Source organism: Ochotona curzoniae, unplaced genomic scaffold (assembly GCF_017591425.1).
Source record: "Ochotona curzoniae isolate NIBS_2020 unplaced genomic scaffold, NIBS_Ocur_1.0 contig_3819, whole genome shotgun sequence".
In the NCBI taxonomy this organism is placed as follows: domain Eukaryota; kingdom Metazoa; phylum Chordata; class Mammalia; order Lagomorpha; family Ochotonidae; genus Ochotona; species Ochotona curzoniae.
The window spans coordinates 31739567-31752003 of record NW_024466004.1 but is presented as its reverse complement, the minus strand read 5'-3'; the positions used below and the strand labels follow the sequence as shown (position 1 = coordinate 31752003).

The 12437-nt window shown below is 43.7% G+C and overlaps 1 protein-coding gene across 1 annotated transcript; it reads left to right on the top strand.

Moving 5' to 3' along the window:
* The first annotated feature begins 10900 nt into the window (after window positions 1-10900).
* HTR1B (5-hydroxytryptamine receptor 1B) lies at window positions 10901-12174 on the top strand. The gene has a single exon (XM_040983053.1). It carries the CDS (start codon window positions 10957-10959, stop codon window positions 12124-12126), a length of 1170 nt encoding a protein of 389 aa, XP_040838987.1. The 5' UTR covers window positions 10901-10956; the 3' UTR covers window positions 12127-12174.
* The last annotated feature ends 263 nt before the right edge of the window (window positions 12175-12437 follow it).

Here is a 12437-nt window from a genome sequence, read left to right as displayed (position 1 = left end):
AAAAACAGAAGCTCGGTTTAAAAATGTATTTAATGAAGTAATAAGGGAAAATTTCCCTAATCTAGAGAAAGAATTAGAAAACAACATCCAGGAGGGGCTCAGAACCCCCTACAGCATTGACCAAAAATTATCTTCACCACAACATATGATCATCAAGCTCGTTTCAATTGAATATAAGGCAAACATTCTTAAATGTGCACGTGAAAAAAAATCAATTGACATATAAAGGAATGCCAATTAAACTCACAGGAGACCTCTCACAGGAAACTTTACAGGCAAGAAGAGAATGCAGTGACATACTCCAGATTTTAAAAACAATAACAAAATAAAATATTGGCACATAATAGCATACGCAGCAAAGATTTCCTTTTTCTTTGAAAATGGAGATTTTATCTTAAGTGAGTTAGGAATTGAATCGTACTAGGTCCCTGCTGTGGAAAGAGCAGTGACCTACTAAGTTAAGATGTATGGTGAAGCAGCTCAGGTTTGAAATGATAGTTTCACAGAATCATCTGTAATCTAGATTCTTTCCGTCTTTCTTCTTTAGCTTCCGTTCCCAAGGCTTCCTAATTGCTCATGGAGGCCTCAGAAACTCCAGCCATATTAGTCACATTTTTTTTGGAAACCTATCAAGAATATTTTCTTTTATTTTACTCAGTTTCCTTACAAATGATATGAAAAAATTTACTTTTTTTTTAATCTAGATACATCGCCCACATTTCCTCTTAATAAACAAAACAAGACAATGGGTATAGACAATCAACACAAAAGAGCTAATAGATTGTACATCTGTAATAACAAATACAACTGCTCCTCTCTTTGTTTTTCTTGGTATTATTCTATCTCCCCCCTTCAACAGAATAAATGGATGACATTACAGAGAAACTCATGTCCCACACTTTAATCTAAACTGGAAAATTTATGTAATGCTATCTTAAGCAAAACAAAACATTAAATGAAATATAAAAGGATTTTAGGTGTATGTGAAAATAATTTCTATAATATTCAAAGGGTAACACATTGATTTTATATGACAAAACTTTATAATGATAGATGAGAAATATTTCATATTAATTTTAAAATACTTTCATAAACACTTATATAGAATCAATTTTATATTTTCTGTTCCTAGTTTAATTACAGAAGAGCTATTCTTTATTTATGTTATGAGTATTTATTGAGTTTTCCATTGTGAACCCAGACTGGTGCTTGCCCTGTATTTCTTCTCGGGAAGCAGACTGTTGGGACCCTGTTCTTACAAAACCATAGCACAACATAGCTTTCACTTTATTTTGTTGGCAAATATTAGCACAAGTATTAGACAATAAAGTTTTGTTGATGCTTAAACTACCTTACTAAAATGAAAAAGCCTTTCCAATAAAAATAAATAAACATTAAAAAAAAGAAAGACTGAGATGTGACTATGGTCACGTATTTTAAAACGAAAGAAGGAAGGAAAGATGGGACGGAGGGAGAAAGGGTGGGAAAAAAAGGAAATAAATAAATAAATAAACAAACAATGAAAGAAAGAAACAATGAAAGAAAATTTTGGGCCCAACGCAATAGCCAGTGGCTAAAGTCACTGCCTTTGATGCACTGGGATCCCATTTGGGCACTAATCTGTGTCCCAGATGCTCCACTTCCATCCAGCTCCCTGTTTGTGGTCTGAGAAAGCAGACAAGGACGGCCCAAAGCCTTGGGACCCTGCACCCGCACGGGAGACCCAGAAGAACTCCTGGTCCTGGCTTTGGATCATCTCAGCTCATGACATTGCAGCCACTTGGGGAGTGAATCATCGGATGGAAGATCTTCCTCTCTGTCTCTCCTCCTCTCTGTATATCTGACTTTACAAAAACAAATCAATCTTTAAAAAGGAAGAAAATAAATAATTATATTGCACATAAAACATGGAATTTGATGGCAATATTGAAGCATGCTTTTGAAGATCAGATTTATAACAAGATATTTAGGACAATATGTTAGCCAATTAATATTTTTATCTTGTGTATGAATGAAAAAAATGAATAATAATGAGTAACAAGAGTTCTACTTTCCAGTATGTCTAAAATACTTTTTAATTGAATAAAATATTTAAATGATGAGGAAAGTTTGGCCATTTAGATAATAGCTTTTTTTAGCCAATTTATAAAATAATGCTTTTTATAAATGCCAATGTCATCTCAGATTGCATTAAGTGTAATCTACACTATTCTCATCTCAGCCTGCTCAAAAGAATAGCAGTATGGGCACCAATGGCTACATCCCAACTACAAAGGAGACCACGGGGAATTGGAGTGCCCTTGTAGGCCAAGAACTCTGAGGTCATCAGCTCCCTCTCAGATCTCCCACATGGGATGGAAGAAGCCCTTCCTCACAGGATCTAATGTGATCGGAACAATAGCTAGGAGCCCTGAGCAGACCTCAGAAACAGAAGAACAGTAAACTTCTTTCAGGACACAGGAGAGGAACTTTCTCTGGTCCTTACTCAGTTTCAACTTCAGATCCCCACCCTCTCTTGCAATGACCATCAGGGTCATTCCGGAGCACCCCCCCTCCCACCTTACCCCCACAAAAAAAGTTAGATTAGACAGATGGAGAACAGCAAAGAAAGCTTAGAACCAGACAGGAAAAGTTCAGCTTGGACTCACATATACCTTGCTAGGTAGGACACAAAAATAAGTTACTCCTCACTAAAGTATTGAAGATTTCTCTGCACACCCTCCTAAAACTGTTCTGTGCCTCAGCTGTTGAAAGATGCCTTGTTAGAGTTATAAACCAGTTTAGACTATCCTAAAATCTGCCAAGTTCAGCAAAATTATGCTTCAACACTGTAAACTGCTAAATACTGTAATGAAAATAGACATGAGACAGCTGAACAGTATCCTTTAGCCATTTTCGCGTGCATAGCAGCTGGTTGTGTATAAACTAAAATAGAAATGTCACGAAGTAGTCACAGGATGTGGTTAAAAACTTGAGTTTTCTAGCATACTGGTCACTCAATACCATGTCAATTAACTCCATAATGTTGTAAATTGTTGGTGATGTTATGTTGTGGCTTTTCATTGGTCAGGATGGTATTCTGCCTGCTCTGTTTTCAGACCAGAGATGGTTTCCCCAAGAAACTGTTGAATTTATCTGGGCAATAAGAGGCTGGACTCTGTGCATGGTACATACTTGCAATGAAGGAATCTTGACCTGATTTGAACTGTAATACTGCAACAATGTGGAGGAATCCACCAAAGCATGGGGGTGGGGGAGTTGGGCTAATCCCAGAGCTTGTGAAACTGTGACATAAAGTGAAATGTAATTAAAAATATTCCCTACAATAAAAAAAAATCACATGGGTAAAAACTTTTAAAAGGAAATAATTTTAGAATTACAGAAGTGATACACAGCATTTCTATTTACTCTCATCTTGTTTACCGTAACATCAAAATCTAAGACAATCACTGAACATTTGATACTACCTTTCAATAATGTGCTTTCCCTTCTCAGAATTTAATCTGGGATCTCATCTGCCTGTGTCTTCTTGATCTTCCATACAAAACGACACTTTCTTGTATCTCCTTATTATTTGTTCCCCCTTTGGGGCAAGACATTGAATAGATAATCTATGTAATGTCTGCCATGTGGCATGTATGATGTTTTTCTGTTTGGACAGTGGTTGTAGACTTGTGAAGCATGCTGAAGAAGTAAAGGACCTGCCTCTTGATATCAAATGATGGTGGTTATGATATACATGACATTACTGGTGGAATTAGACAATAGACCAATGTGGTCTATGAAGGAGGAATTCTTTACATCTCCACTTATTTATTCATTAATTAATTTTATTAATGTAGGCTCATGATATTTGATTACGTGTATTATGATTTTTAAAATATTATGTTGCTCAATGTTATTCAATTTGTTCCTATTTTATCATTTATGTTGGTTCCTGTGTGCTTTTTAAATTTTTAAATGCATATTTGTTTTCATTTTATTTGAAAGGCAGGGAGAAATACTGAAACAGAGACTCAGAGCTAGAAGGCATGATGTATCTTATTTTTACTGTAAACTCCTCTCCAGAGGAACTTCTAATTACTCCAAGACTCAGTTATTTAATTTGCCTGTGAGGATTTCCCTACTCTGTCCAGATCTCCAGCTCTGCAGCTATCTCTGCAGTAGATAGTAACTGTCCACATTCCACACTGACCTTCCTGACCCTCAGGAGCACCACTTGTTTTTTTCCCTTCTGCTCCTGGAATCCCGCTGCCTAAGCTGGTCTACAACACTTTCCAAAATCATCAAATGCCTCCAGGAGCAACAATCATCAGCTCCCCTACAAAATGCTCTTGCTTCTCCATGAATTTTTGCTTTTCCAGTTTTTCTTGTTTCCACTAACTCTTTTAAAAGCCCTTTAAAAGGGATGATTTTTGGAATTTACAATTTTTCTAGTTGTTGCTTTGGAAATGTTGGCCTTTCATGGACTTTTAACATTTTACTCAGAAGCAGAACCTGTTTCTCAGCATTTTTGAACTTGGAATGGGTTCAGATTAGTTTCTGAAACATGATTGAGGCTCTAAAATCTAAATTCAAAAGGTGCTAATGGTTGTGTTTTTAACAAAGCAGAGTCTGTCTGCAATGAAACAGACAGAAGTGGCCTAGAGGCACACAGCAACCAATGTACAAAGAAGAGTCCTGGTGTTCCGGGATGCTGGCTTTGCATGAGCCTTGGCAGCATTTTTACTTTATCTGGAGTTTGATGTTTCAGTTTCTCTTTTAATTTTGAATGACCTCAATGCTCCTTCATTAAATTGGTTTTCCTTCATTTGCAATAAGAAGCTTAATACTATGTACTTCATATTATTAAATATATCAACAATAATAATAATAAACCTATTATTGTCATATTTTTAGGCTGCTTACATCCTAAAGTTCACCATAGATTTCCCTGGCAATTCTGCAATAATAATTATAGGTATGGCATCTTGCTGTATTCAAAATGTTTATTCCTACTATGATCTTCCTAAACATATTACTAATATAGTAAAAATAAGAAGAAATCAGATTTAAATAAGGCAAGGAGTGGCCCTTTTATGTTTAGAGTGCAAAAGTTTAATACATTGGTGCCTAGATTTATTTTTGTTTACACTCCTGGTGTATAGAGTATTAGTACCTGAACTAGCAAAACAATTTTACTACTGATTCATAAGATGCTGTTTAAAGAACTAATCCGAATAGTTTTATCATCAAGAAAATACCTCATTTTCCTAGTGAATTGCTGATCTATAAGGAGGAAAATAGTCAATTAAGTTCCACAGGGAAAAAGAAAATAATGCACTTTTTCTAAGTAAATTTGCTGATATTCAGTTGGCATGGTTAAATAAAAAGTATGGAATGCCACTGCATTTAACATATCCCATCAATATAATTTAATAAGCTTTAATTAATCAATGATTTTTCAATGCATGGATATGTGTGTCTGGTGGAAAAATGAGGACACAGAGGAGAATGAAGTGAGAATGGACAAAAATGGAGCATTGAATGGCAAAACAACTTAAAAACCACATGAGCATTCCTTTATGGTAACTAAGCTAATAATGTTTTGAGGTAAGGTCTTATTCTAACTTCTATTTGGGATGCGGACATTAGAACACACACTGTGAGATCATCTGTTTGCACTGTTTTAAAATGATGACTAGCCAACTATTCATTATCATGGCACACAACTTTCTACTTGATTTTAGTACAGTCATCAGTATATCCTTTCCCACATCCTCTCACATTCAAATAAAGATTAAGCACCTAAAAGAAGTTCTTCTAGAAACGTAAAGCCATCAGCACTGAGGTCATCTTTTGGGCAGCAAAATTAAACGCAAGGACAGGTGGGTTAAAACATCTACCCGTATTCAGTGTCCTACCCGATTCATTATAGAATGGCCAAGTGTTGACAGGGAAATTAAAAACCCTTAGGTTTGAAAATTAGTTCTATCATTACTGATGCTGGCAAAGTTACTTAAAATTTATAAACATGAACTTCGTAATTTAAGAAATGAGAATGATAAGGGCACATTCCAGTTGATTGAATTAGATGAGAGCTTTGAGGGAAATGTAGTTTCGTTCCTAGTGCCCAGTAGGAAAAAGTTCTGATTATCAGTGAGTTGCAGGTAAAGAGAAAATGCCTGATGTCTTCTAAGAACACAACAAATTGCACCATGAGATGCAACTTTTGTTCCTCTGCAGGTATACACAAACTTTTAGTTATAGAGCAAAGCATTTCTATTGCATCTTTCCTTAGGCTCTGGACAATTCCACTTTCAAAACCTTTTATCCCATATTTTAAGAGGAAGTTTATCACGATTAAAGCTGTTTATTGATAATGACAAGTTAAAAAAGTTACACTAATTCTCCATCCAAAGATTTTCCATTAGTGCTCTTTGCTCAAACAGAAAAAATCACTGTCCCATCATCCTTGCATTCTCTAGTTACATTACATCAATAACTTTAAGTTAGAAATTTCCTTCCAAGATCCGGGTGCTCAGCTCCTTAGCCTAGTAATTTCAACAGTAATTGGAAGTTGGCTCTCCTAGTTGTGATTGGGCTGGCTTTGAACCAACAGTAATCTATTGACATCAAGTATCTCTTTAGAGTAGCAAAGTTATATTATTTTAGATAAAATTACATCAAGTATGGCACAAAGTATGGTTTTCAAGGTACCAGCTGACCATGTATTTTCACTGCTACCAATAAACATGTTAAGAAATAGTTTCAGGGACATCAGGAACCCACCACTCAGCAAGATGGGATCCAAGGATGGAGTCTCCTGCTACACTTTTTCCTGTTGGGAATCTAAGACAGTAGGAAATAGAGGAAGCAGGCTTGAAAGCAGTGACTGGCTAGTTCTCCACATTTTGCGGCTAGGGGCTGCTTGTAGGCTTTTCAAATGATAAGGGGTAGTGAGTGAAGAAACAAAGTGACAAGAGCAAGAACATGGGTGTTCATTCATTCATTCGGTAAAGACAAAGTCAAGAGAAGTTTCTGTTCTCCTGGACCAGGTCTTCCCTTCAAGAAGTGCTTTCGAGAATATGAGATGCTGAGAGAAAAGAAAGATGTTTCAGACAGGAGCAATGGGTGCAGCTGAGGAGGGCCAGTGGAAGACTATTGAGCTGCAACAAGCCTCATGAGTTGTGTCTTGTCATGATGCGTTGTTGGTGGGAGGGATCCTTCATCCCTGTCTGGTCAGTTATCTGCTCTGAACGTCCAGTAGTGGGTAGGGGGCATGTTTTTAACAGTTGCATCAGCGGCTGTAGCTGCCACCATCACCGCATTCTGCTAGGATACAAGAGTTTCCTGAGAAGTAGTTTTTGCCTGCTCCCTAGGTAGCCAGCTCATCAGGCTATATGGTTTGGTGTCAGATAAGACTTCACCGCAGTTGCAGAATTACCCTTTCCTCAATTGCTGCAGAAAATACACTCGTGTCGAACTGATAAGGAGTGCATTTTAACGTGCAGATTTTAGTGTGTGGTGGCCACTTATAATACTACAATCTGGTACACCACATCTCCACCCACTCTGATCCACTCCCGACCGGTTTCTTTCTTGCTCCTTTTACTGAAACGTGACCCCTGAATTTACTGCACACTTGAAAGGAGGTGTTTCCCAGCACGCCTGTGGACCATGGCGTCCGCGCTGTGGACTGCACTCAGGGGCTGTCCTCTGCATGGCGATACAGGCAGTCATTTTAAGAATCCCCTGCCTTTGGAGGTGTTTCACACTCGTGCACCTGTCCTGTTTTAAAGTGTGAAACGAATGAGTGTAATATAAAGCTGGCTTAAGGAAATGAGATTTTCCACTGCACCCTGCCACAATCGTGACTGAGTGCGTTCCCACAACGCTTAAGCAGAGAGTGTAAAGTCACCCCCTACTCCCCAACCCACCCTCCCGCCACGAAATGGCAGGTTCTGCTTAGAATCCATGAGATGAGAAACAGCGGAAGTCTGGCAGCACAAGCCACAGGTCCCCACGCAGCTGAAGTCAAACCCTACCGGGAAGAAGCTGCTTTCTCTCTGGCGTGTTGCTGGAGCCGAAATATAAAAGAAGAAAGGCCTCCCGCTCCTGGTAACGTTCCTCTCCGTCTTCCACTCCATCACTAGTCTCTCTAATTATTTCTAGTTTCCCAAAGTCGGCAGGGAAAGTTTCTGTGCACCTCTGCCTTCAAGTTTTGGTTGCAGCCCGGCTAACTCCCCCACCTAGCGGTTCAAGCTCGCGGGCTTGGCTTCCCTTTCCTCTCCCACGGTGAGGTAGAGAGCGCCGCAGTTTGCAAAACAAAGAAGTCTGGCGGGGCGCCAGAAGCGGGTTCCTGCAGGTTGCGGGTAGGGGTTCGGGGAGGAAGGCAGGATCCCTTAAGCTGTGCAGAGCTGAGGCTTTCTTGAGCAGTCCGGCGCTAAAGGACAGTAGGAGCTGGTGCTTTCATCCTAGGAATGGCTGCTGTGGCCCGGACAGCGTTCGGAGGATGTCATCACTCAGTCACCCAGTTGTTACTTAGCTAAAGGTGTGTTCTCACTCAGAGGGCACCAATGTAATTAATTTTCTTGGTAATAGTTAAAGCTGTATGAGCACACAGTCATGATTTACTGGGGTGTGTGTGTGTGTGTGTGTGTGTGTGTGTGTGTGTGTGTGTGTGTGTTTCAGTCTACCTGCCCCTTCAGAACATAAACTGAAATTCTGGCATGGGTCTTCAGAGTGGATTGGTCTCCATATTCCTTCCAGCTTAAAAAAGAAATGCCCAGCATAGAGCCAAGCCAGAATGTCAGTTTCTTTTTCCTTGCCTGCCTGGTTTAGAGACTAAGCAATTAAAGGCACTTCAGTTTGAGCTATCACCTGGTAAAACATCCTTCTTGGCTCCAAGACTGATTCTCTGTACAGTGTTCCTGCATTTAATCGCAAAGATTCAATTACAATGCAGTTTTTATGAGACCCATGCAACTGAGAAGCAATGATCCTGGGAATGCATAGTAAGGACCATGTTGTCCATTCCAGGTGCTTTTTGGTTGTTGCTCTTTCAACGATGCAATTTTCATTTCTATTAGGGTAGAAGGAGAAGTTGAGAACAGGGTATCTGCCCAGAGTAACGGAGAGCAGGTACTGATGGCATTGGCTGCAGACCAAGGCTGACATCCTAGTGCAATTACACAGAGCAAAGAAGGGACAGGACAATGCTTATGGTGACAGCACCAGTGCTCGTTTGTCCAAGTATTATTATTTTTAATTCTGATAAACTCCTTTTTTGCATGCTATGAGAAAGGAACATGCTTTCCAGAGAACTGCTTCCCACTGAACTGCTGAGTGGCTGGAGCTGGAGGGTGGAGTAGATGGCTAGCTTTCGCACACAGTCTGCTCTGTGATATTTTGATGTTTGTGCAAACAGCTCCCTCCCCAGCCCGATTCCTTCAGTTAAGCAGGAGAGGGGAGACAAGGGTGTGTGTGACTGAATTCAAAGCAAACGTTTCTAAAAATGGACATTGAAGTATTATTATTATTATTTTTAAATTGAACCTAGGGTTAAGGATGATTTGAAGTAGATACACATATTGGCCACTTCCTTCTAAGGCGATCTTGCTGGCGCCTCCTTCTAACCTGGGTGTGGTCCTCAGAGCTGCATAAGATTCCGGAGTGGAGAGCTAAGACACTGGGGCTTACTCCACCTGGCATTGGCTTCTGGAAGTGGTGGATGGTGAGCAAAAGCCTAGACTAGGACGGCGATGCAGTGTTTCGCACCTGGGCTAAGGGCGTGAGCTCCAGCCAGGTCCTCAGGCAGAGCAGACAAGAACAGCAAGGTTTCATTCCCATTCGCACCCAGAACTGCTGCTTCAGGGGGTTCGGGTCCAGAGAAGGAGCTCTAGCGGAGGAGCAGGGGAGAGAAGGCGGTAGGACCCGGCGAATCCTTTCTTGGCCAGGGAGGGACCGGGGGGTTGGGGGGGGGGGAGGAGAGGAACAAGGGAGAGAGAAAAAGGCAAGGTGATGGGAACAGGCGTCCGCACTAGCCGCGCAGCGTGAGCTGCTCCTGCGGACCTGATCTGGGCTCCATAAAAGCAGCCAGTCTGCACGCGTCTCACACGCTCCTAGCAGGCTGCGGCGCCCTCAGATAAGTGCCCCTTCCCGGCGTGCGACTCCAGGTCGTCCCAGACTGCGTTCCCAGCTGCACGACTTCCCGCGGTGCCAGTGGGGTCGAGGTTGGGACAGTGGCGAGGTTGGGACCAACCGCAGCTCCAGCCTCCCATCCCTCCCTCTTACGATTCGGTCTGCGCGGGCCAGCTCGTCCGAGTGGCCAGCGCGTGAAAAGAGAGGGAGGGCACAGCTCCAGCACACAGCGCAGCGCGGCTCTCAGACTACACCCCACTCAGCTCTGGAGGTCTCAGTCGCCGCAGGAAAGTGCCCCAGCTTGGGGCGGGAGGGGAGGAGGCGGGAATGCTAGACCAGGACTCCTCACTGGCCTGCAGTCTTCCCCCTGGATCTCTGGGCAACTCCCGCGGGTGGGGTCTGCAGATCCAGGAGCGTCCGATTTAGGAGACGCTCAGCCCGGAGCAATTGGCTAAGAGACTCCACTTTGGAGCAGTACTTCGTTCTCCTCTCTTGGACGCCTCCAGAGTGGAGGAGCTGGGGCCAGACAGGAGCTGTGCCTGAGTGGGCCAGTCCTTAGCAACCCACGGCCTGGACGGGGCGTGGAACTGAGCAAGCAGAGACGCGGCGGCAGCGCCAGGCGCACCGCAAGTGCAGCAGACGCGCCCTCCTTTGCCTGCCGCGCCTGTGACCTGCGGTTTAGGTGGGAACCTGGGGCGGAGGAGTAAATTGGAGAACCCACAGAACTGACTAGCACAGACAAACCTGTAGTCTTCATGGTCCTTCCGCCTTCTGCTCTATTCGTGGTCCGCTCCATGCCTAATAGCTGCGCTCCGGAGCTGGGGCAAAAGAGCCATGGAGGAACCCGGCGCTCCGTGCGCCTCACTGCTCGCGGGTTCGCAGACCGCGGTCCTTCCAGCCAACCTCTCCTTGGGCCACTCACACAACTGCAGCGCCGAAGGTTACATCTACCAAGACTCCATCGCCCTGCCCTGGAAAGTACTGCTGGTACTGCTGCTGACGCTCTTCACCTTGGCCACCACGCTCTCCAATGCCTTTGTGTTCGCCACCGTGTACCGGACGCGGAAGCTGCACACCCCGGCGAATTACCTGATTGCCTCCCTGGCGGTCACCGACTTGCTCGTGTCCATCCTGGTGATGCCCATCAGCACCATGTACACGGTCACCGGGCGCTGGACACTGGGCCAGGTGGTCTGCGACCTCTGGCTGTCTTCGGATATCACCTGTTGCACCGCTTCCATAATGCACCTGTGTGTCATCGCCCTCGACCGATACTGGGCCATCACGGACGCCGTGGAGTACTCGGCTAAACGGACTCCCAAAAGGGCGGCAATCATGATTGCGCTGGTGTGGGTGTTCTCCATCTGTATCTCGCTGCCGCCCTTCTTTTGGCGTCAGGCCAAGGCCGAGGAAGAGGTATCTGAGTGCCTAGTGAATACCGATCACGTCCTGTATACTGTCTACTCCACGGTGGGCGCGTTCTATTTACCCAGCCTGCTCCTCATCGCCCTCTACGGTCGCATCTATCTGGAAGCCCGCTCCCGGATTTTGAAACAAACGCCTAACAGGACGGGCAAGCGGCTAACCCGAGCCCAGCTGATAACCGACTCCCCTGGGTCCACGTCCTCGGTCACCTCAATTAACTCGCGGGTTCCCGACGTGCCCAGCGAATCCGGATCCCCAGTGTACGTGAACCAAGTCAAAGTGCGCGTCTCCGACGCCCTGCTGGAAAAGAAGAAACTCATGGCCGCTAGGGAGCGCAAAGCCACCAAGACCTTAGGGATCATTTTGGGAGTGTTTATTGTCTGTTGGCTACCCTTCTTCATCATCTCCCTGGTGATACCGATTTGCCAGGATGCCTGCTGGTTCCACAAGGCCATCTTTGACTTCTTCACGTGGCTGGGTTATGTCAACTCGCTCATCAATCCTATCATCTATACTATGTCTAATGAGGACTTCAAACAAGCGTTCCAAAAACTGGTACGCTTTAAGTGTGCAGGCTGACTTGCCTATGGCAGTAGGGTCGCCTAAGTGACCCATGGGAACCAAATTGGGTCTGGTTCCTCAGGTAGGTCGAATCTTCTTTCCCTGTTACTGGGTCGGAGCAAGGCGCCCTCTCCTGGGTAGGGGCAATGGATCCTGAGAAGCCAGAATACAGCCCTGCCCCAGACCTCCAATAAGAACTTTTCAAAGGAAGTGTGAAGCTTTCCTGCTGAGCCAGAGGCTCACTTTCTCTTCTGAAACCCCAGACTCAGCCCAGATCTTGCGGCAGCCAATCACAGAGGGGGTTGCAACTTTTAAATATTGGTGATGGA

Bases quoted from the DNA above. Each gene is read 5' to 3' on its own strand.
- HTR1B (XM_040983053.1), top strand. From the start codon at position 10,957: ATGGAGGAACCCGGCGCTCCGTGCGCCTCACTGCTCGCGGGTTCGCAG.